This window comes from Haemorhous mexicanus, chromosome 9, assembly GCF_027477595.1.
Source record: "Haemorhous mexicanus isolate bHaeMex1 chromosome 9, bHaeMex1.pri, whole genome shotgun sequence".
NCBI lineage: Eukaryota > Metazoa > Chordata > Aves > Passeriformes > Fringillidae > Haemorhous > Haemorhous mexicanus.
The window spans coordinates 30,459,487-30,483,586 of NC_082349.1; the positions used below are offsets into that span (position 1 = coordinate 30,459,487).

Consider the following 24,100-nt stretch of genomic DNA (forward strand, 5'->3'; position numbering starts at 1 on the left):
TTATTTAAAACCAACTCTTTCCATTCTCACATTTATTTTTCCTAAAAACAGTCCTTGCAAATGTCTCTTGTTTCTCTTTCCCAATTCAGTGGCATTGCTGCAAGTCCTCCACGACACATGACTCTGGGGAAGCAGAGAAGTGTCCCACAACTCAGTCCCATTTCCATAGGAAAAGCTGACTCATAAATCACATCATCCTGGAGATGCTGACACAGGTTTGTAAGGAGCACCTGAATGACAAGTCCCAGGAGCAGGCTGGAGCCACTTGAGGGCTGGCAGGGCTGCCCAGCTCTAGCAGAGCAGGAGGCCCTCCTTCATGGCCAGGCGCTGCCGGTGGATCTTGTCCTGCTGCAGCTCCTCGTGGTTGGGGTGCCAGAGTTTCATGACAATCCTCTCAATGTTTAGAGCATAGACTGTGTGTGCAGGGATCACTTCTTTGTGCACCTGGAAAGGCATGGTGGGAAACAAGCTGCACACTTCCATACACATTTGCCCGTGTTACCAGGGAATAGCCTCCCTCTACCACAGGGGCCAGCTCTGCAGGGTGGGAACAAAGGGAGTCTCACAGGGAGAGCTGCTCCCTGCCAGAGCAGCCAGCACAGCACCACCACCTCTTACACCACTTGCTAAGGGAGTGCCGTGGTAAGGAAATAGTAAATTTGCTCTTGGGGTGGCAATCAATAATTGATCATCAAAACCATAGAAATAACGATTCTGACTAAACATGAGATGAATGCTTGATTACAGCTCTGTGGTCTGTATCCACAGCTGTCAGACAAAATCCCAAGGCCTGCTCACGACAACACAGATCCTCAAGGGGGAATTTCTAACAACTAATTTTAGACACTCAATGTAGGCAATGCCCCCACAACTGCCAGAGAGGGAGGGAACCACAGCCATACACTGCCAATGAAAATTCACCCAGCTGACCTTAAACACCTCCCCAGGGCTGGGCTGATCACAGCTAACCCACTGAAGTGCCCTGCATGCCAGGACCAAGTATTCCTCTAAGTACCCAGGTGGAACATGAGGAGTAAGAAGGGACATGCCAGGTTAGGTATTTTGCTGCAGCACTGTCAAAATCTGTCCAGCTCAGTTCTGGTACAATCACTGCAGCCTTGCTGCAGAGGAAGAGTTCACCTATCTTGCACAGCTGTGAGACAGGGATTTCCTCATCAACTCTCAGAACAGGCATTAAACCAGCAGTTAACTGTGGGAACAAATCAAAGCCAAAGAAGGAAAGAGACTATGGGAAGAGAAAACAAATCCCCCTCCATGCACGTAAACCTGGCAGCTGGCACCCAGGGCAGCACTGCCTGTGACATGAAGGTGTGACATGACCAGCTTACCTGCAGGGCCTCAAAGAGGTCGTACATGTTGACAGGAGGCAGGGATGCTGGCAGGGTGTCCCCAGAGCAGGCCAGGAGCAGGGCTGCCTGCTGCTCAGCATCATCAGGAGCGGGCGGGGGGGCCAGGCTCTGACCTGCCGAGGGCGTGGCGCTGCTCGGGGGGCTGGGGGCAGAGCAGGCAGAAAACATCCCAGTCACAAACCAGCACCAGCTGTGGCTGTCAGACAACAGGAGCCTTGCTGTTCTGCACCACCTGATGTGCTACATAAAATTATTTCAGCTCTAATAAAAATTTATTTTAAATTCCAGTTTAACAAGGAGTGTGGACTGATCCTCAACATGCTCCAGCACTGCTTAAACGGTCTCGGTTGTGCAACTTTTTGTTACTTGCAGCCAATAGTTTCTATCCAGCAAAAAAATTAAGGCACACACAACATTAAGCTGGAACACTGGCCGTTAGGCAGAGTTGTTTGTAGCGCTACAATCAAATCTTCAAACACCCACGACCTCCTGTCAACTGCTAGAAGCTGCCACAGACAAACAAAACTTCCTTCTCGTACACAAACGCTACCAGATGCACCGCACAAACTCTTTGACACAGACTCCAAAGAGAAGAACCTCAAAGCCCTGCTAACTGGAAAGATGTGCCACAGAACCATAAACACATTTGCATGCAGGAAATGACAGGATGGCAGTGTCCTGCGGGTCCTCACTGACATTTTAATCCTATGGCACAACAGCCGTGCCTCCACAAAGGCAGAGCACTGCTGTTTCCAAAAAGCAGTAATGAACTGCTGGACAAGCAGAGGTAAGGGAGATAGAAGTAACACTGTCCCTACAGTCCAGTGCTGGGAAATCCCCATATTCTCACTCCTTGTTTCGCTGTACAATCCTCCATACCAATGCCTTCCTAGCTGGTGAAAGCAAGACACTATCAACACACATACAAGACACAACTGAGCCACGGAGTAATTCCAAGACTTGCAAAATCCACGTACATCATCAGTGTGCTGCCAGCTCCTTACCACTCAATTAAGTTGTTATAAGCAACAACACTGTTCTTCAGATATGGCTGAGGGTTGACGTTGCTTCCAAAGGCATACTTGAAATGGCCATCCCTCAGACGATAGGCTTTCCTCCTGGATATCACAGAGGTCAGAATGTCCTTAAGGTGGTTCTGCAAGGAAAACCAATCCTGTGACATGTGCTGATACATTCACTCACAGACAGAACGGCCTCAACAAATGGCAAGATAGAAGCAGTGCTGCTATGACCACAGGGACCTAAAGATGGAAGGAAACCAATATCTGGACAAGCTACAGAAGGTTTTCATTATCCAGCCCTTGGATAAAGAGAACATGGCACTTTGTGAGTGACGTAAGCATCAGCCTGTGAACTATACTTTTATATGTGATGTCCTGCTTCAAATGTCAAAGGGGTGTCTTCAATGCTAGGAAATTCCCAACCTCTGATTAAGGTTAAGATTTCATAACTGACACTGGATGTTACACTTGAACTGAAATACACGCCCTGAAGTGACCATGAAAAGCCCCTCACTCATCTTTTTCATTTGCCTGAATAGTGCTGGAGAAGGAATTGTCTGAAAAAAACAGACAACTTCTTAATTTGGCCTCACTCCAGAGGGGAACTCATGTTGGCCTCCACATGCTGAGTGCAGAAAACCATTCACACACACATCAGTGCTCCAAGCAGTGGCTGTGTCATTCCTGGGATGTGTACAGTGAAGCACAACCAATGGCCAGAGCCAAACTAAGACTTCACCTGGATCAGGTATCACCTGATCATGTCCCTTCATGGCCAGGCCAGACACTGTGCCTGTAACAGATTGCTTTTTATAGAACTAGTCAAACTGGCATTCCCATTTTGTCCCTGCTTTTAAGTGACAAGAATAGCATTTTCCACAACAGCTACTTCAGCATGCCTGGGGTACTGTGCAAGTACATGAAAACTAATGCTTGCAGGCAGAAGTGCAAGACTTTACATCTAGGGCATGAGTTTCTCCATTCTCACATTACTCTGGGGGCAAAAGGGCAATTGGAGAACAATCAGAGCAGCAGGTTTCCACCCCATGCAGGGGGACAATGCCCCAGAGTGCACACAGAGCCTTTTGCTGCTGGTGTCATGAGACCACTGCAGCCCCCCAGCCCAGCCTCACCTCCACAGCATAAACAACAGCTGTCACTGCCTCCTCGGTGACATTGTCCAGCCCATGCTCATAGGCAGTGACAATCATCCTTCCTTCCAGCTGGCCACGTGTTGGGAGCATCATGGTGTGAGAGCACAGCTTCAAATCATCATCCTCCTGAGGATCCTTTGCCACAAACTGCTGGGCTCCTGACAGTGGGTTCTGAGGCTGGAACCGGTGCTGTCAGGACCACAACATTAAAGCATAAGATAACACTCATTCAGACCCTTTGCTTCATCATGGGGACATCCCTTCTCCAGTCAGAAAGCATGCACCTAAAAAAAAAAAATCCCCAAAAAAATCCTCCCCAATGGCTTGTGACTGAAGAAATTGGCAAGTCAGTGTTGGTATCCTTTCACTGGACTTGTCCAGTAGCACCCCAAACCACCTCAACCTTGGGTATCCACAACACACTGCAGCAAGAAATTCTACACACCACATGAAGACTCACCTGCTCTGGTCTGCTCTGTACCTCCCCACCTGCTAGATTTGTTTGATTCTCCTGGGAATCTCAAATGCAGTCAGTGACTGCCCTTTTTCTCTCCTTTCACACCACCCAGGCCAGTGACTGGACTTGCACATCTCTCAGACACCTTCTGTGTTGAAGAGTTCTCATGTATTTAGTAATTCCTTGTACAGAAGGGTATATTTTTACTTACTATCTGTACAGCTACCCTCCAGATTAAAAGCCATGATCCTAAATTTGTGCGATTGATTCTTACATTTCTCTAATGCTGTAAACTTGGCCCAATTCCAGCACTAATTTCATACTCCAGTCTCCCTGTGTACTTTCACTGCTCTAAGCAGAGCTGTGTTACAGAATAGCCACTGAGATGGAACATGACTATTTTTCAGAACTGACTCAGTAATTCAGCAAAAATACTCATCACAGAAGAGGAATTCATACTAGGAGGTGGCATTTCCCAGGCCATATGTATTCCAGCACAAATCCTTGGCTGCATTGTGTCTCAAGCTCTGAGTGCCTGTGATGGCTCCTCAGTCCCCCGACAAAGGGTGGAACAAAGCAAATGGAAATTATTGATCCTTGAGCCCAGCCATGCACTTGGCTCAGCTCTAACCCACAAGGAAACAGACTCAACACATTCCCTCTACTTTCCAGTGGCTGTAGAATGGAGATTGCTGCAAGGCTCTTATGGGGCACCAGGACAAACACACTTTAAATATGAACAATGACCATGCAGCAAAGTGGATTTCTCATATCTTAGTTTCAGGGGAGAAAGGGGGGCTGCTTTAGTCAAAGGACAGTGTGGCATTTAACTCAGAGTGAAAAACCAATCCACCCACTGGTGATGTGAAAGCAGGTTTCCCTCCCCATAATTCTAAAGATTCATGCTTTCATTACAGGAAACTCACATGCCTGGAAAAAAAGACCTTCAAAACGTAAGCAACTCTCAAGAGGAATGTGGTTTGGGAGAGCAGAAGCCAACTGGAATGGACTTGTGGTCAATCACAACTGTTATTCTGACCAGTGAGGGAAACATTATGAAATACCAAGGCACTTCCAAGTTCACACTACTCAGGAATTCCACTAGTACCAGAAAAGCCCATTAATCGGAACGGGCACTTCAGACAGTGCTTACTGTCAAGCATTCTTGAACATGTGTACAAACACACACTAGAAATCTGGTGTATCCTAGGGGTAGGGAGTAAATCAAATTCTAAGACTTCCACTACATCACAACTTGCTTCTCCAACTCTCAGCTACTTGCAACTGAACTGTAGAGTTACAGTGAAGTTTTAATACAGGCAAGGTAACACAGTCTGAATTGAGAACACTGCAAAGTAATTTCACAATTCCTAAATACAAGGAGCCTTCAGCTGGACTTGCATTCCTTTGGAACACTAGTCTCTGAAGCACACACAGAGTGCCTTATCACGGTCCCTAGAAGGGCAGTGTGCACCTTACCAAACCCTGTCTGCTGAAGAGCGTGCCTCATCCCAAATCTCTGTCACATCAGGCCCCTCCACACGGGTCTGGCAGCACAGAAACAAGCGCAGAACAGGGGTGTGACAGTGCTGGGTGGATGCACAGAGCCTCTGCTGCAAAGTGAACCGGATCTTGCACGTTTCTGTGCCACCTACCAGAAAATAGCACCTTTAAAAGGCATTCTCAGCTCTGAAGCAACTTGACCTTCTGAAAACCTTACACGCAGGATCTCGCTTCTAACACTTTGAGAGTTAGTCAGAGAATTCTATCTGGCTGCCTGAATAAACAGTAAATCACTTGTTTTAAGAATTTGGCAGGTGTAAAGAGAACCACAGACACTTACATCGAACTTTTGGCGAACTGAAGAAATCTTTTTCTTCCCTTTGGGTTTTCCAGGTTTAGTTGCAGAGCCACCTGGCCATGGCAGAGATCCAGCACCTTCTACAAATTGAAAGGAAAAAGAAACCAAAACAAACTAACCAACAAACAGGCAACAAAAAATAAACCAAAAAACACAAAACACCCACTTGGTGTTGCTGATTTAGGGCCAGGATGAAACCCTTAACATTTGGCCACCTGTTAAGCCTCAACCCAAAACCAAGAGCCATAGCAAAAAGGAGAGAACACCTTTGGTAGCCCCTCCATTCCTTTGTCAGCCCCTTGCTACTTTGACTCACTCACAACACCTATGACTTACGTAGCAATTTCTGTCCACACACCACACAAAACCCATAGTGGAAGGAGAGAGATAAGCACAGCCTGTAAGAAAATCCAAGAGGAAGGAACAAGCTGTTTGTTCCATCAGGAAGGTAAGAGCTCACCAGGAGCTCCTACCTGGAGGTGGGTTCTCCTCTCAACCCACTCCTGGATCAGGTCAGATGCTAAACCATCTGAATTGAGCAGCCTGACTCCCCAGTTCTTCTGCTTCAGCAAGACTTGTCATGGATCCTTATTAAACATCACTACATCAAGCTGATTGTTCTGTTACACTGAAGAGAAGGAGAGGGGGGAAGAACTGCAAAGGCCACTGAGCCCAGGAGCAGATGTCACTAATGTGACCACTGAGCAAACAGCTGAAAAAGAGGTTCCTGTTTAATACCAATAAGTAAATACATTTGGTGTATAATCAGCTCAAAAGTCCACTGAAGGCTGTCTGCCAGCTACCCCTACAGCAGGCCAAACCACATCCTGATAATCACACAGCTCTTGGCAAGGACAGCCTAGCAAATTTCCTGCTGACAGGCTTACAGCATCTGTGAGCAATTAATTCCTTTAGGAACATTGGCTTAGGACAGTGCTGCACTGGATGTGTGTGTGCTTGCTGGCAGGGAAGAAGCACAACTCAGACACTGGACAGCCCTCTCGTGGCTACAGAGCAGCCTGTGCTGTGTGCCTCCAGCACCCTCCTCCCCCAGCCTGGCCCTGCAAGTGAGCATCCTCTTCCTTTGGAGCACAGCGTGCCCTCAGGGAGCTTGGACAGCTCGGCTCTGAAGGCCCTTCAGCTGCCCCCAAAGCAGAGGCTGGAGCTCTGCTACCAGGCAGCTCTGACAGCACAGCAATGTCTTGGACATTCCCTGGCCACACCTCAGCCAGAATTTGCCATTTCCTCTAGACAGAGACAAGAAGTGACAGCAGCCTTTCCACTTCTCACCACCCACAGCGTGGCTAGCCCCACTGAGCACTGACCAACACCCAGCTGTGGTTCTCTCCTGCTTTCACAGTTCTCACAGCTTCACACCAATCTGTGGGTTTATCTCTGCCTGTCCCAGAGATATGTCCACAGATTAACTATGCTTAATCTGTTGTAATTAAGAATTAACTGTGGTTTATTTGCTGTAGTCAGGAACTCAAACACAATTATACCACAGCCCTGTTTGTAAGGAATGAGGCTGCCTAGAAGTCCTTGGCTATGGGGAGCTTCCCACACTCACAGATGGAGCACAAGCACCATGTCCTCTGCTATAGGAAAAAAAAAAAAACAAAAGTCTAACAGGATCAGGCTCAGCTGAAGGATTCAGGTGAAGTTTTTGAATGGTCAGCTGGCTAAGAAGGGATTAGAAACAACCTACACACACAGAGATGGGACATTCTCCCTATATTAAAAAAAGTTGACCAAGAAGTTTAGTTACATCCTATTAGAGAGATGGAAACCCATAGCCTACAAACCCTGTTGTCAAAATCCACTGGTCAGTTTAAGAAATTAAAAGATAATTAATAAAACCTCCCCAAAAACTGTAAGGCTGGTGTCACTGCTCATCAATACATCCCAGGAGAGGCCCTAATAATGGAGCATAGGAAACCACTGGAGAACCACATCAGGTGTCATACAGCTCCTTCACAGCCTCATTTGTGACCAAAGGAAGTGAAATGGATGGAGATGGAAATTGCAAACACTCTTCTCTCTGACAATGTTCTACAGATATAATAGGTTACAGTTAAGTCTGAATTTTTAAAATACCTTTTTTAAGAAAAATAATACAGTAGGTTTTAAATTAAATGGCAACTAAATGTATAGGCTTTGACAATAGATCTGAAAGATGCAACTTAATTTAATTGCAACATGCACATTTAACAAGAACTTAGCCAAACTCAGCTTAAAACAAGGAAAAGGTGAGATACAATCTCTTATTCCCCACTATAATGAGCCCATAGCACAATTTTTGGTTCCTTTTCCAGGTTTTCATATCATCAAGCCTGACTTGCACTAGATGAAGAAAGCAGAATTTCCCTCTAGCATTCTAAGAAACCAGTACTTGCCTTCCTGGCCACAAATGACAAGGCTGGGGTGGCTCAGACATGAAACTTCAGAGATGAATGCAGCTTTTATTTAATCTTGCTAGCAAAGGAATCAGACCTTAACAAGCCACAGCTGCTGCTCTGCCTTCAAAAATCAGCAAGAGATAGAAACCTTCTTCTAGAAGCTGCCACATCTCTGCATGGCACCAGCCAATCAGACAGAGCCTGGCAGGTTTGCCTGACATGCTACATGAGGAAAGGACAAAGATGCAGAGAAAGTCACCACAGAAGGAGGCAGACAGAGAGAAAACACACATTTCCCACGCCTGTTTTCCTGATCTTCAGTTTGGAGGTGGTTGTTTGTTTTAATCTTCTTGTGGGAATAAGGGTTTTGGTCAGCTATTCTACTGATATCTGGCTGATACACTGCTGACTCTCCTCTGCCAAAAACTCACACTCCCATTTTCTTACTTCTCCTCCCCTCTCAGCACTCTGGAGAGAAGCAAACACAAGCAACCTGAGCCAATCTCACCACCGAGAGCCCTCTAAGCAAAGCCTGTGGGCAAACCTGAGGAAATAAAATGCTTCTGTTATTCCACACGAGTTCTAATTCACTGAACCATCTCTTAATTGGCTTCAGACTACAATTAAATAAATTAAATCCTTACATCACTAACTCAAGTGTTTGCAATTCTCTCAGTTTTATTGCTAACATTTAGCTAAGAAGGGAAGGAACAGTTCAAACAAGATACATATTAACTCAAGAAACCTTGCTACCCTGAGCACTTGCAACTGTCCAACAAACAAGGTCAGCTTAGTAAGCAAGTCCATGCAAGGTTAAGAAAGGATTTAAACCAGAGTCCCTCTTGATGGAGTTTTTTGGGGAAGTAAAAATCCCAGTGTGCTGGTTTGGGGATGAAGAAGATTAATTTCTTTCATGGTAGCTGGCACAGGACTATGCTTTGGATGTGTGCCAAGAACCATGTTGGTGACACAGAGATGTTTTCATTCCTGCACAGCACAGAGCCAAGGGATTTTTTGCTCCTCACCCCATCCTACCAGCTAGGAGTCTGGCAGTGCACAAGGACCTGGAAGAGGACACAGCCAGGAGAGCTGACCCCAAATGGCCACCCTTCACATCAGAACAGACAACACACCTCCCTGCCTCTGCACCACCCAGCCCTACATGTCCCATGCCAGAGAGGCTGTGCAACTGGGATTTCAAGTTGTTTGGGTGACCAACAGCCTGAGCAGATGAGAGGGGGAAATGCAAAGCATCCTCAAAAAGGGTGACATTCACTAAGTGCTCCCTAAATCCCTGGTGGAACCACTCGTGCTAGAGGCAGCAAAACTGGGACCAGATGGGTTTGTTTGCATGTTCAACATATACTATAATCACTCCTGAAAAATACCTTCCCCAAGGGTTCTTATTCCAACACAGTACAGTATCAAGTATAACTTGACCACATGGTTACTTTCCCCTCCTCTCTCACAAGAAGGTGGAAAGTACATCAGTAACCCTCATGACAGCATGGCAAGTGCCTCAAAAACACTTCTTTAAAGTTACTTATTTCCATGAATCATCAAGTAAACACCTTCTACCCAAAAGACAGCAGTAGAGACAAAAGCTTGTTAGCTTTCCATTCTTACATGGAGGGAAAAAAAAAAAAAGAGAGAAAACCAAACCACAACAAAAAAACTAGCAGGTGTCAGACTGGCATCTAGGGGAAGAAAGAGAAATTTAGATGTTAAAAGCTAGTATTCCACTGATACTGCATCTTCCTGGGCTTGCATGTACAACCCTACAGCACACACAGCTGACAGGGAGATCCTGCCTGCAAGAGATGTCCCAGTCAGTGGGCCAGAAAGAGAAACCTCAGCACAGAGCAGCTCCCAGATCACTGGGAGACTGCACTGATCTGTGGACAGCACAGCTGAGCTGCTAGAAGGGACTAGCAGAAAGCACTGCTAGCTCCAGAGCACCAAACCACATCTTTGAGACAACACACCCATGATTAAACTGACTTTTTTCAGGCTGGCTTAGGCAGTCTGTGGACACAGAGCCAGCCAAAGCTTGCCTGAAAGCCCTGGAGGTGACCAGCACTGGTGGCCAGCTGGCTCACCACCACATGCAGCCACTGACCTGCTGAACCACTACAACCAGGCTTCTTCCAGGGCTCTGGAGAGAGCAGCTGCCATGGGACAAGAGAAAACGACCTCCAGGGACTTGAAATTAAAGCAGGTCAGGGAGGAAATAAGGAGCATATGGAAAACACCCGTGGAGCAGCACCCTGCTCTGTGCTGGGGCTCCCACCTTTAACACAGTCCTAAACAGCCTTGGAAAGAGACAGCTGGGAGAATGAGACAGAGTAGAAATCCATTTTGATTTAAGTGAAATGTACATCTTTAAATTAAGTCTGTAGCTTGCAAACATAGCTGTTTAGTCTGACTGCCTGTTCTCACAAAAAAAAAAAAAAAAACAAACCCAAACCTATGCTTGAAGAAACTGCTTCAGCCGAAAGACAGAGATAAGGGAGAGCCCCTTAAACTCTGAAACAAACAAAAAACTGCTGCAAAAGACACAGCAAGATGACCCAAACGTTTTTTCTGTACTTTCTAATAAAAAACCTAGCTACAAGCATATCGCAAAATCAGTTAAATAAATATTTATGAACCTGTTATGAAATTGCATGCATATAAATTAGTAAGGAAAATAAAAAGAAATCTAAAGTTCCCAGAAGCATGCATGTCATTTTAAAAAGAACAATCCCCACATGCATCCAGCACTGTAATAAACACACCAGCTTTACAACTTTCACAGAAGTTGTAGAGTTGGCTTGCTTCTGCAGATCAAGAGTTTGCTGAGGAATCCTGAGCAGACAGCTGCACACCACGACTAAGTGGCATAAAGAGACTGGATACAGACACAAGTGACATTCAGAACAGCTGAGCCCAGAGCGTGCACACGGGAATAACAAACCCCAACCTCAGCCACGTGGCAAGAGGCTCTAGGCTGACCACTGCCTCTGAGAAGCAAGCCCTCTGAGCTGTGGACTGCACCCCAACACTCACAGCAGCTCACTGCTGAGCTCAGAGAACAGGCACTGCCTCCTTCCCCTCCTCATTTAGACTCAGCTGCTCCAGGTGATCATCAGGGGAATCACTGCTCCTGTGCAGTCTCTTTATAATCCAGCTGTAATTAAATACTCAAAGTTAAAAGCAAGGAGCAGCAGATTTAGACATGAACCTTCTGATTTACACAAGTCCAGCTCCCTAAAGGGAACAAGTTTAGGACACACAAAGTGTTTTTGCAGTTCAATCAAGAGCAAACAAAGCAAGTTTGGAGGTGGGGGCAATCAACATTTAATAAGCACAGCTGGTAGAGTTAAGAACCAGCTCCAACACAAAAACCCATGGGCATCCATGAATTTTGCAGGCATTATTTCGTCTAGCTACAACAGGCACCTCAGTAACAGGTATTCTCTCCAAAAACTCATCTCTCAGGTCTCAGCCCATGTGAGCTGTAACAATTTTCTCTCCCTTCCTACACAGCAGTTCCACACCTTGAACTGCAGCTCAGTTGCCCTTGCTACCACATCTCTGGGTGGGGAGCTCTTTTGGAGACCAGACAAAACACACCTGCAACCCTGAGGACAGCCATTCTAGACACTCACAAAGGTAAAATGTAACTCTAGATGCTCACAAAGGTAAAATGTTAACTATCTGCAGATGACTGGGTCAATAGGTCATAGCTCAACCAAGGCTCCCTGTAAGCACTTTTCTATCAGATATGTACTTGAAGTTGAGTCAGGAGAAGTCAGCTCTCCACAAGGACCAGGAACAAAGTTCAGAGGAAAGGGAAAGAGGTAAGCAAAGCACATCAAAGAGAAGGCTGCATCGGCCTTGACCCTTCAGCTCCCAGCAGACACCAGCCCAGGGATCAAACCAGATTATCACAGGCAGCAATCCAGCATCAGCCTCTAACCAAGCACACACAGCTAAATCATAGAAGCACCTCTGCTGAAACGTTATTGTGCTACATTTTTACCTGTGTGGCAAAGAAACCCATGAATATTAAGGCTGAGGCCACTGGGGTACTGTGCACACACCCCCCATCACACAAGTGGCAGGTACAGTGCTACACCAAGTGCTTAATATTAGAGGCTTCTCAGGACTCACCTGGGGCAGAAACCAAGATCTGGCATCGGGTGAGAATAGCCAGGAGGAAATCATTATGAGAATGGACTGTGCAGAGAGAGAGAGAGAGCTCATTAGCAGCACATCAGTGCCCAGAGGCACCCCCTCAAAGCCATCCTAAAGCTGCTCCCTAAGCTTTCCCACTGTTCTGTTCTCCCCACCTGCTCAGACAATTTTTAATTTAAGTTTTTTTGAGAGTTTTCTCCTGCTGGGCTGAGAATCTACTACTGTGACAGCCCAGAGGATACTACACACAGCACAGAAACAATGAGGTCACTTCTCAGTATTACACACAGAGTGTATTACAGCTGCTTAACAAGTCTGGTGTATTCAGCCAGCCAGAGGAGCGGCTGTCCCCTCTTGCCATGCAGGCACCCCACTGCAGTGCTTTTGGTTTTGCTACAAAATATACCAAAATGAGAACCACAAAGATGAAGTCAGCTCAAATAGGTTCTAACAAAACAGAACTTCATTGCAGAGGTTTTCCGGAACATAGGGTAAATAAATGTGCACAAGAGAAAGTGAAAACAACTTCGGAGAGTTCCAGGATCCTCTTTGGAGTCTGAGCACCAAAAAAACTCCCTGCCCTTCCCTACAAGGATCACCAACTTGGAAGCCAGGAGCCCCCACAAGGAGCTCAGCAGCACCCACCCATGTCTGCAGACACTCAGAGAAGCAAGGATCGAGGAATCTCACCCTTCAGCACCCCACCTGCCAGTCCCAAGGGCCAGGAAGGACCTGCCTGCTGCAAATGCACCCCGGTGAACTCAGGGCTCCCCCCCTGCTCCAGCTACAGCCAAAGGGAAAGTGCAGAACGGACTGCATCTCCACAGTGACATTAAAAAATGGCCTTTTGGTTGCTCGAACAGCACGTTTTACGTTTTTATCACATTTACACAACGCCAAATTGTCCGCCAGCGCCGGGTTACACAGGGACTTCCCCATGCAGGCCGGGGCACCTCCCACCCTTTTAACCCCATTGCTGCCGGAGCCCTGGCCGCTGCTACTTCCCTCACAAGCACTTCCCCCGCTCGGGAAGCACGGCGGAGCCTGGAGGAGCTTCCCAGGCCTGGCAGGGCAAGGCAGGGAAGCGAACCTCGGGTGCTCCTTTACCATTGTCTTGCGTGAGAAGCCTGCGCGCTTCCAGGTCAAACTCCTCCTTGCTGATCTTCTGCTTGAACCAGAGCTTCAGGTTGGCCCAGTACCTCGGGAAGAGCAGGGAACCACAGAATCAATGCGGTTGGAAAAGACCTCCAAGACGATCGGGTCCAACCTCTCAACACCCCCGTGTCAAGCAGACCTCGGCTCTTTCCCCGAGCGCCTCCGCTGAGGGAGCGGAGCGGAAGCGCTGCTCCCACACACAGCGGCAGCGCCGAGGCTCTGCACGGACGCGGCAGAACGCGAGGGGCCGGGAGGGTCGCGCAGCGCCCGGCCCCGCTCCCCGAGGGCACTCACTGCTTCACGTTCTCGCCCAGCGCCTCGCTCAGGCTCTTCTTGGCCGCCTCCAGCTCGCTCACATAGGTCGCCATCGCGGCCGCGCCGCCTCAGCCCGTCACGTGCCCGCGCTCACGTGCCCGCGCAGGGGGCGGCGGCGGCGCGCAGGCGCAGAGCGGGCGGCGGCGGCTCCGGGAGCAGCGCCGGGGATTGCGCCGGGAGCTGCAGCCATGCCGGGGCTGCTGCTGGGGGATGAGGCGCCCAACTTCGAGGCGGACACCACGCAGGGTCGCATCCGCTTCCACGACTTCCTGGGAGACTCGTAAGCGCTTGGGGATGTGGCGGGAGCGGGGGCAGGGGGTGGGATGTCCGCGCCGCCGGGGATCCCGGGGAGCCAGGAGCGAGCGGGACCGCTCACCGCCTTCCTTCCTTGCGCACGCCGAGTTCCGTGTCACACGGTTCCGGGGGCTCGCTCCAAAATGTGGGTTTTTCTCTTGGAACCGGGGGGCCGGACCCGGCGGGATTCTCGGTGGGCAGAATCCGTCCCCATCGTCCCCGGAGGGCGAGCCGAGCTCCCGAAGACGGAGAAGAGGCAGCGCCCGCGGCCCGGCAGAGCCCGGCTTGCCAGAGCGGCGCTTAGCCCTGGGGACAGCTCGGTGTCCCGGCAGTGCCAAGGTGACCAAGGGCTCGCTCCCGCCGGCCCCGCTCCCGCAGAGCCCGCTGCTCCCTTCCCGACACGGGCACGGCGCCTCCGGGCCCCGCTCCCGGCCGCGCTTGGCAGGCTCGAATGAGCCCCTGCTGTCGGCACTGTGAGCTTGGGCAGAGGGGGAAGAGAAGAACCCTGGGGGCTTCAGCCCTTCTGGAACCGGCCTGGGCACACAGCTCTCTCCTCCTGCTCGCTGCTGTTTGCTCAAGGAGCGCAGGGATTGTCTGAAGAGCCTGCTGGCACCAGTGGCCAGGTGTCTGCCCCATGAATTCCTGGTGACCCGTGGCAGTCACACGGCTCTGGCAGAGCTGCAGGAGCCCTCACTTGATCCCTCCGGCTGCATTCCCAAATCTCTCAGGCAGGACTTCCCCCCTGCTGTGGTGCTGGGTGCCCAGCGAAGATCGGTGCAGTAAGATCTGTGTGGTTTGAGCTGAGAAATGGTGGAAAGAGTCTCTGGCAGGGAATTTGGAGTGCTGGGGGTGGCTTTGCTTTAGTCCCTGGGAAGTCCTGAGAGCCTTTTTGCTCCAGCTCATCCTGCTGGGCTGCATTGCTGCCTTTCTCTGTGCACTGCCTCCCATACCTGGCAGGTGCAGGACTAGTGTTTGCTGCTCTGAAGACTCAAAATCCATTGCTGCCAAGCTGTGGGCAACAGCGAGGTGGCTGTGGCATTGTAACAGGCGCCACAGTGTGTGTTAACTTCTGGCCTCCCCTGCTATTGATTAATTCTTACCTTTTAAATAAGTGCAGCTCACAGCAGCAGCTGGGTTAAGGCTTGGTCCTGTCCATTCTTTTGATTTGCACAATGCACATTTGTGTGTGTGTTTCCTCGTGGAGGTGAGGTGCAGGGGTGGTGGCCAGCTCGTGAATCAGTGACCATCTCTGCAATAACCTGGCCAGGCATCCCCTCACACGTGGGGTCTCTGGGCTGCACTGGACACCTGGCTCCCCCAAACTTCCTCACATGGCACAAAGTTCACCTCCATGTGAAGAACCAGGGGCTATCCCAGCATCTCCTGCAGGATCCTGGAGGCAGAGTGGGGAGTGAGGTGCAGGGAGTTTCTCAGAGCAGGGCTTATCTCATGGAAGTTTCTGGGGATAGGGAACAAAGAGTTGCTGGGGCAGGAATTGCTTATCAGAGAGTCGAGCTGTTCCTGCCTGCCATGCAGAATGCACAGTGTTGGGAACAATGAAAGTGTGACAAGGAAGTCTCACAGAGACTCATATGTGTGTTTAGCAGAAAGATTTTTGAATGTAGAATCTGAAGAAAGAATAGAGACGGAAGCAAGTTTTGATACAGAACAAAAGAATTGCTGAGCCAGTCTTACTGGATAACCAAGGAGGCAGAGGGTGTGTTAGTTAGGAGGGGTTTTTATGACTTAGAGCAAAGGATAAACCCACCTCAAACAAGAAGATGTTTTTACCAAGCAAAAAGATGGCACAGGCAAACAAGCCTCCCGATGTTGCAAGTAGAAAACAGGTCTCAGAATTTTCCACTTCAAGAATACAGTTTAAGCTAGAAGTTATGTACTAACTTTAAGTGATTGGAGAACAGTAACATGAATATGGTAATGATAGTAGTTATGATAGGCTATGGACAATGGTTAAGGGATAGATTGGTTCTACTGTATGAAGATGCTCAGCAAAGAAAAGTCTATAATGCACTGTAACCAAACCCCAAGGGTCTCCAGGCCTGCCTGCAGCTGGAGCTGACAGCTGTGGGCACAGCTCTGTCACCCACGACCCTGGACTGCTGTGAGGTCTTGGATGGAATAAACTGCATTTTGCAGAGCCCCTGGAGTCCTGCATCCCTCTTTTTGACTCTTACAGCACAGCTTTTGTCTGCAGCACAAACCAGAGCCACAGCTGACCTTCACAGCAGCTGCTTCCCTGCCGTTGCAGGTGGGGCATCCTGTTCTCCCACCCGCGGGACTTCACCCCCGTGTGCACCACGGAGCTGGGCCGGGCGGCCAGGCTGGCACCCGAGTTCAGCAAGCGCAACGTCAAGATGATCGCGCTCTCCATCGACAGCGTGCAGGACCACCTCTCCTGGTGCAAGGTACGGGCTCTGGGGGGGCTCGGGGGCTGCAGGAGGTGCCCAGGCAGCCTTGGAGGTACAGGTGTCACATCCCAAAGCGTGGCGGTGCGGAAGTTCAGGGCAGGAATGGGGAAAGTCTTCTGCATCTTCGGGCAGCACCCCACAAAGTCCAGGGTGCTCCTTGCACTTTGATGCTGATGCCTTGTGAGGGCTGAGCTAGAACAGAGGCTGGACAGAGCTAAAGAATAAAGCAGAGATTTATTAAAAGGATCTCCTCAATGGATCCACCTTGGGCAGCACAAGAGCCCAGCCAGGGCTGCACCCAAGAGGGACCAAAATGGTCACAAAATGGACAACAGGTCACAGGGTCTCTCACTTTTATAAGTTCTGCTCCATTTGCATATTGGAGTTCATTGTCCCATTCCAGCTCCAGCCCATGCAGTCCCATCCTGCTTGTTTTTCTCTCTCCAGCCCACGGTGTTTGTGCTCTTGGGCTGAGACTTGGATCATTTGTCCTTGGTGCCCAGCTGGAGCAGGAATTGTTTTGTCTCCCTACCCTATGCAGAGAGCTCACCATCCCCTAACACGAAGCCCAGAAGTACACACTAAAGCAGCACAGAATCTGAAAAATAGAAAAGCTCAAACCTGAGGCATCAATACAAGAGGAAAACAATATTACTGCTGTCCCAGCACTGCTGAAAGGGTTAAAACGTGTGGAGGTGGTGCCAGAACCTCAGAGGAAGGCAGCCTACCCACAGACCCTCAGGAAGTTCTGTAATAAAACAGGAAAGGAAAAGAGACATCAGAAGTGAGGAGAAAATTGCAGTTTGTCCTCGAGCAGGGAGGAGAAAACAGGACAAACGGAGAGATGTTAACTGTAAAATCACAAATAGGAGAATGTTAAATGTGAAATGAACATGAGGGAGTATTAAAAAGAGATGGGAGGGGAATAACTCGGTGAAAGAACTTGCGAGGAAATAAAGAAAATCTTCAAAGGCAGCCTGGGTGTGCTACCAGGGGGAATGTTTCCAGGGCTAGAGGTGGCAGGGGTCTAAAATGAGTATTTCAGACAGAAAAGGCCAGAGTATTAAAATCCTGGGGGGAATTACCTGCCTCATAGCTCTTTAACTGGGAGTGTTCTCACATGTTTTCCAGGGGTGAGAGGTGCTTGCAATAAGAGGCATAAAAGGTGAGAAATTTCTACACTCAGTCAGACATACTGACTGGTTTTGGAAATTAGCTAATTGCCTTATTGCTGAAATCAGCCTTTGTACCTGAGTGGTGCATGGCCAGTGCCCCAGCAAGCCTCAGAAGGGCCTGGGAAAAGCAGTGTACAAATCCCAGTAAATGAGATTTCTGTGCTGCTCAGACTGGCTGAAATCAGCAGAGAAATTAGCAAATAACATGTCATTAGCCAGAACAGAACGTTTGTGTTGTGCTTTTGTGAGGGAGACTCATCTGCTGCTTGGCCAAAGCTGAGGTGTTAGGGTGTTGCTGACTTCTGCAAAGCCTTTGAGTTTGCAAGCAGCTTTTCCATGAAGTCAGCTCTGTGAAGGGCAGGCTCTTTCTTGCAGGAAAGCAGGAATTTGTGTCAAGGGAGGGAAGTGCTGAGCTCTCTCAGGGCCTGCAGGGATGTGTGGGGCTCAGCAGACTCAGGGGATCTGAAAAAGAGATGAACAGTGAGCTGACTCTGCTGATCCTATGGAATTATTCACATGGCACAAGCTCAGGTGAGACCAGGAGAAGTTGCAGAACAGCCTTGATGCTGGCTGAGGGGAGGCAGAGCAGGAAAGCCTTCCAGAAGAACCACGGAGAGGCAGTGATTGAAGCTGTGGTGAGCTTTCTGTGAGGCTGGGAGAAGCCTTGGAGCCAGAGGTTTGGAAGTGTCAGCTCAGCACCTGTCAGAAAGAAACAGGTGAAAATCCTCCAGAGCCAAAGATCCAGTTGGTGAGGACAAATCCACAGTTCCATGCAGCCTGTGTTTCACTGGATTAAGACCAGGAGTGAGCAAAGTTTTGGGCAGAACCCTGTGTGTAGCATTCTCAAACACACCTCTGCTTCCTGTCTGGGTGAAGCTGCTTTTACCTGGAGCACAGCCTGCAAGGAAGCAAGGGGCAGGAGGGGTGGCTGAGCTCCTGCACGAAACAGCACAGAAACTTCTGCTGGCTCTGCTGCCACGTTTCAGTGGGCAGATGGATCTGCCTGGAAAGGTGGGACCAGAGGGCAGCCAAGAATCCCTGTGTCACTTTGTGCTTTCCAGCCAGGGATGTCACAGCTGTTCTCAGCCATCCCTAGGCACAGAGCAGAGCCTTGCTCCAGGACTGGGGACTCTAGCTCAGCCAGGGATTGATCCCACCTCCCCAGCCACGAGGTTGCTGCTTCTCCAAGGGCTGGGGGAATGCCTGAGCTCCCTGAGCAGGCCTGGCTGGCACATGCTGTGCCTGTCTGAGGTTTCAGTGCTCTCTCTGGCCAGGGATACCTGCACCTTGGTGACTCAGTGGTGAATCAATCCCTCCAGTCTGGTTTCAGCTTGGAGTCTGGAAAGAAAATCAGTGATTAGGGAAGGGAGTCATGGGTGTTGTATTGCAACAGAGAGTGTGGTTTGTGAGGCTGTTTTCTCCCCAGGCCAGGAAATTACGTGCATTTTGGAACGAGTTACAGTCCACAGGATTCAGATAATACTTCTCAGAAACTCTCCTCATCCTCCAGCCCTGCTCTAAAGAGAGGGGTGGGTGGCTCTCATTTGCTGATGTCCATCTGCAGCCTCCTGTGATTCTGTGGAGCATTCAGCTGCATTTCTCCTCAGCTGAACTCTGCTCTCCTTCCCTGCTCTGCTCTGCCAAGGCAGGCTTGCAGGACAGCAGAACCAATTCCCTGCTTCCTTCCAAGGCAGGCCTGGCCACAGCCCAGCTGAGATCAGTGGCTGCTTTCTGCAGGGCCCTGGTGACACAGAAAGGCCTAGGGAGAAAACAGGCCAAGAACAAAGCTGGGAAGGAAACCTTTGGCCACGTGTGCACCACCTGACCTGCTTGCAGCATCCTGAGCAGCTGGGGCAGGACTACAGCCCCTTTTGTCAGCACCAGCAGCCATGGGGGGCTGAGGAGGGCTGCAGGGCCTGCCTGCTCTTGCTGCTGTTGAGCAGTGCCAAGGGGCAGCATTTCCAGCCCTGCTCTCCCTGGGCTCCCCCACGTTCAGAGCCTGGGGAAGGCAGAGAGGTTCATACACTGAGGGTGTCAGCTGAGCTGATAATGCAGGAGGCTCACAGCAGCACTGCAGTCACTTTTGTCTCCTTGTAGCAGGAAAAGGGTGGAAGGAACTGGCTGCCCTGTTCTGGGCAGGAGCCTTGAATTCTGCTTGCTTTGATGCTGCAGCTGTCCTGAGCAGGCTCCTCCCAGCACTGCTGGGGCTCCCTGTGACCTGTGAGGGTGGCACTGCAGACTCCAGGCCTAACTTAAATGCTCTAGCTGAGTCCAGACCCAGTTAGGAGATGCTCAAAATACACATTTTTGTGCATATTTGTGAAGCAGGTCCAGTCTGGACTAGTACAGCCTCATGAACCATGGTCACAAGGCAGAGCTTCCGGGGCTGTGGAGAGGGATGGTTTTCCCTTCTGTGCCAGACATGGTTCAGAAAGGAGTGAGCAGTGTCCCAGCACCTGCACTCAGGCTTCCACTGGAGTTTTTTGAGAGCCTTTAGTTAAGTAAGCTGCGAGTGACTCACTGGATGGAACTGGTGCCTCGCACAAGACCTTTCTTTGTCAGCTGGTTTGCTCTGCCACTAGAGAAACAAGTCCTCAGGAGCACAGTCCAGTTCAGCTGTGACACCAGCACACCTGTCAGCAGTGCAGGAGAGAGCTGGAAGAGGGGCACAGTTCTCAGTTGATGCTCTCTGTGTCCCCAGCACGGGCAGCAGTTCCCTGTTGCTCCATGCCCGCTGCCTGGGTGAAGCAGCTGCTGCACGGGCTGTGTGGTGGTGCTCACAGGGGTCCCAGGAAGAGGGAGGAGATGAGGATCTGACTGCATGTTTCAGAAGGCTGGTTTATTATTTTATGTTTATATATATATTAAAACTATACTAAAAGACTAGACGAAAGGATTTCATCAGAAGGCTGGCTAAGAATAGAAAGGAAAGGAATGATGATAAAATCTTGTGACTGACCAGACAGTCCAAGCCAGCCAGACTATGACTGGCCATTAATTAGAAACAACCACATGAGACCAATCAAAGGTGCACCTGTTGCATTCCACAGCAGCAGATAATCATTGTTTACATTTTGTTCCTGAGGCCTCTCAGCTTCTCAGGAGAAAAATCCTGGCAAAGGGATTTTTCAGAAAATCTCATGGCTCCACAGGCTGTGAGCCCAGACAGCCTGACCTCCAGAACAAGGCACAGCCCAGCCTGGCACAAAGGTTTCTGGTTTGTCACCTGGTTTCTGGTAACTCCATGGAAGGCCACAAGCCCTGGCTGTGCTGTCCCAGCCCGAGGCTTTCGGGCCAGGCGAGTGGGGAGCTCCTGGCTCTGCCTGGCCTCTCTCTGTGCTGCTGCCACAGGAACATCCCATGGCTTTGTCCCTGCAGGACGTCAATGCCTACAACGGGGAGCAGCCTGCAGAGACGCTGCCCTTCCCCATCATTGCTGACAAGAACCGGGAGCTGGCTGTCCAGCTGGGCATGCTGGACCCGGACGAGCAGGACAAGGACGGCATGCCCCTGACCGCTCGTGTGGTGAGTCCTGCCTGTCCCCACAGCCCCCAGGCCTGCCCGGCAGCACAGGACCTGCCAGCCTGCCCTGTGCCTGTGGGGCAGCTCACCTGCATGGGCATGGCCACCCTCAGGAGCTGGGATGGCTCCCTTGGGCTGGAACCTTGGCTTCTGTCACGGCGACCCACCGATCCTGGTCGTGCCTGTCCCAGACTAATTTCTGTCAGTGCTGGATCTGCTGGACTTCCCCTTTCCCCTCACGTGCTTGCACTAGAAGGACACAGGTAGCAAAACAAGCTGGTGTTGGGCACAGGAGCTCCCAGAGCAAAGGCACATTCCCTGGGCATCAGTTGTTCTTAGATGCCCTCCATGGCATCTCCCCTGTCCGAACACCTGTGGTCAGGCAGCTCCTGGGAAAGGAAGGAGCATCAGGGCTGAGCAGATGCAGCAGAGCAGCCAGACAGATGTGCCCAGCCCCTGACACTGTCTCCCTGTGCTCAGGTGTTCGTTTTTGGCCCGGATAAGAAGCTGAAGCTCTCTATCCTGTACCCAGCCACCACTGGGAGAAACTTTGATGAGATCCTGAGAGTGGTGGACTCCCTGCAGCTCACAGCATACAAGAAGGTTGCTACCCCTGTGGACTGGAAGGTGAGGAGCAGGGCAAAGCTCACAGCCAGGCACTGGGAACAGGCATGGAAATGGCAGCCAGCCTCCCTTGGAGGGGCACCCACAGGGTGGGAGAAGCAGCAGCTGGAGGCAGCCTTGCCTCTGAAGGCTCCTGTTTCCTGCTGGGCCAGCTCACCCACCTCCCAGGAAAGCAGATCTTTCCCCAGGGCTTGGAGTCAAGGGGGAGCCAGCACCACCTGTCCAGGGGTGCCTGAACTATAGGAATGGATGAGCAGACTTGGGCAAGCTGTGCTCCATCCAGCATCACAGAGAGCCTCAACCTGCCTCTCCTTACTCCCTGTTCCCCTGGGAGTGCCATGGCTGTGGGATGCCACTGGCAGGGCTGGCAGGTGGCACAGCTCTCCCTTTGGACATCTCCCCTGGCTCCTGGTGTAGCTCCCTCTGTGCCCTCACTGCTGGCTCCAGGCACAGGGCACGCCTGGGGCCCAAGGGCTGAGCACTCACAGGGAGGCAGTGCCACCCGTGCCCAGCCCTGCCAGCTCCTGACTGTCCCCATTTGTCCCCACCTGCTCCCCAGCCCGGTGACAGCGTCATGGTCGTGCCCACCTTACCTGACGAGGAGGCCAAGAAGCTCTTCCCCAAAGGGGTCTTCACCAAGGAGCTGCCATCAGGCAAGAAGTACCTGCGCTACACCCCGCAGCCAGAGTGAGGGCTCTGCCTGTCTGTCTGTCTGTCCTGCTGGGGTGCCGGAGCCTTCCTGAGCCCAGCTCCTGCCCCTCTGACACCGCACGACCCACGGCCTCGTCCTGTCACACTGCTGCTGCACAGGCAGCCCTGAGCCAGCCCTCCTGTCCCTGGGTGTTCTCCTGCCTCGGACCAGCCCTGAGCCAGCCCTGAGCCAGCCCTCCTGTCCCTGGGTGTTCTCCTGCCTCAGACCAGCCCTGAGCCAGCCCTCCTGTCCCTGGGTGTTCTCCTGCCTCGGACCAGCCCTGAGCCAGCCCTCCTGTCCCTGGGTGTTCTCCTGCCTCAGACCAGCCCTGAGCCAGCCCTCCTGTCCCTGGGTGTTCTCCTGCCTCAGACCAGCCCTGAGCCAGCCCTCCTGTCCCTGGGTGTTCTCCTGCCTCAGACCAGCCCTGAGCCAGCCCTCCTGTCCCTGGGTGTTCTCCTGCCTTGGACCAGCCCTCCTGTCCCTCCATTCCCATCCCCCAGAACCAACCCCTGGGTGTTTCCCTGCTCAGACCAGCCCTGCCAGGAGCACACAAGCAGCCCAGTGGGGACTGCAGGGCTCCTGCTGTGGTGTCCCTCCCGTTTGGTGCCAGCCTCGAGGCGTGGTGAGGAGGGGTGTCCTGCTGGGACAAGGAGCTCTGGGGGCTCCAAGCTGCTGTGTGCCTTTCAGAGCAGCCATCTAACCTGTGGTCCACGAGTAGGGAGGAGCTACAGAGCTAAATCTCTCACCTCTTAACTGCTTTCTCGTCTCTTGCTGGAAGGTGATGGTTTCCAGGTTTTGTGGAAGAGGGAATCAAGCAAATAAACTGGCCTTCAGTACTACCTGCAGCGTCCCTTGTCTGTCTCTGCTGGCACCCCACATTTGCTGTGTTCCCTGCAGGCACGCAGCTGGGATTTGTGCCCAGGCTGTGGAGGGGGGTGGCAGCAGCACAGACTGCCCTTGTTCTTGCTCTGCAAGGAAGGAGTTTTGGAGAGACAGCTTGTCCCAGGGCACACGGTCTCAGACAAGGCAGCTGTGCTTTCCCTGCTGGGGAGGAAGAATGGGCCTGAGCCTGGTCTGCCCTTGGCTGCAGGGCAGGTCCTTCCCTGCTCCTGGGGCATGAGCAGGCGTGGCAGGAGCCGTGCAGACTCCTGTTCTCCCACACCTCCATCTCAGGGATTTGTCAAGAGATAACCAATGTTTTAATATAACAGTAGGAAAGAAAGCTGCTCACTGAATAGCTCATGGGGGGGCTACCAGCACCCCTCAGTGCCCAGCACAGCCAGCAATGCTCAAAAGGAGCAGCTGTTAAAGGAATCAGCTAACTTGGGCACAAATGTACCCCCCCAGCAAGTGGGACTGACAGGTTTGATGTTCCAGGTGAGCAAAGTGATCTCACTGATCTCACCCAATGCAGTGAGATCCCCCTCCTGACTAAACCTCAGGCAGCACCCAC

At 51.0% G+C, this 24,100-nt stretch overlaps 2 protein-coding genes across 2 annotated transcripts; one reads left to right on the forward strand and one right to left on the reverse strand.

The window, feature by feature from the left end:
• TADA1 (transcriptional adaptor 1) lies at positions 1-14,039 on the reverse strand. Its single transcript, XM_059854782.1, has 8 exons — positions 13,892-14,039; positions 13,550-13,641; positions 12,419-12,484; positions 5,847-5,944; positions 3,526-3,735; positions 2,375-2,526; positions 1,350-1,512; positions 1-444 (listed from the first exon to the last, which is right to left on the reverse strand). Exons 1-8 carry the CDS (start codon positions 13,963-13,965, stop codon positions 292-294), a joined length of 1,008 nt encoding a protein of 335 aa, XP_059710765.1. The 5' UTR covers positions 13,966-14,039; the 3' UTR covers positions 1-291.
• PRDX6 (peroxiredoxin 6) lies at positions 14,033-23,486 on the forward strand. The gene is made up of 5 exons (XM_059854795.1): positions 14,033-14,192; positions 16,476-16,632; positions 21,189-21,335; positions 21,813-21,959; positions 22,516-23,486. Exons 1-5 carry the CDS (start codon positions 14,101-14,103, stop codon positions 22,645-22,647), a joined length of 675 nt encoding a protein of 224 aa, XP_059710778.1. The 5' UTR covers positions 14,033-14,100; the 3' UTR covers positions 22,648-23,486.
• The last annotated feature ends 614 nt before the right edge of the window (positions 23,487-24,100 follow it).

What these genes read in the sequence shown, in the direction of transcription:
- TADA1 (XM_059854782.1), bottom strand. Translation starts at nt 13,965, where the DNA reads ATGGCGACCTATGTGAGCGAGCTGGAGGCGGCCAAGAAGAGCCTGAGC. An exon ending in TATAACAACTTAATTGAGTG is followed by an intron (nt 1,513 to 2,374) that starts GTAAGGAGCTGG and finishes CTCTGCCCCCAG; the next exon opens with CCCCCCGAGCAGCGCCACGC. An exon ending in ACCTCTTTGAGGCCCTGCAG is followed by an intron (nt 445 to 1,349) that starts GTAAGCTGGTCA and finishes ATGCCTTTCCAG; the next exon opens with GTGCACAAAGAAGTGATCCC.
- PRDX6 (XM_059854795.1), top strand. Translation starts at nt 14,101, where the DNA reads ATGCCGGGGCTGCTGCTGGGGGATGAGGCGCCCAACTTCGAGGCGGAC. An exon ending in CACGACTTCCTGGGAGACTC is followed by an intron (nt 14,193 to 16,475) that starts GTAAGCGCTTGG and finishes CTGCCGTTGCAG; the next exon opens with GTGGGGCATCCTGTTCTCCC. An exon ending in CTACCCCTGTGGACTGGAAG is followed by an intron (nt 21,960 to 22,515) that starts GTGAGGAGCAGG and finishes CCTGCTCCCCAG; the next exon opens with CCCGGTGACAGCGTCATGGT.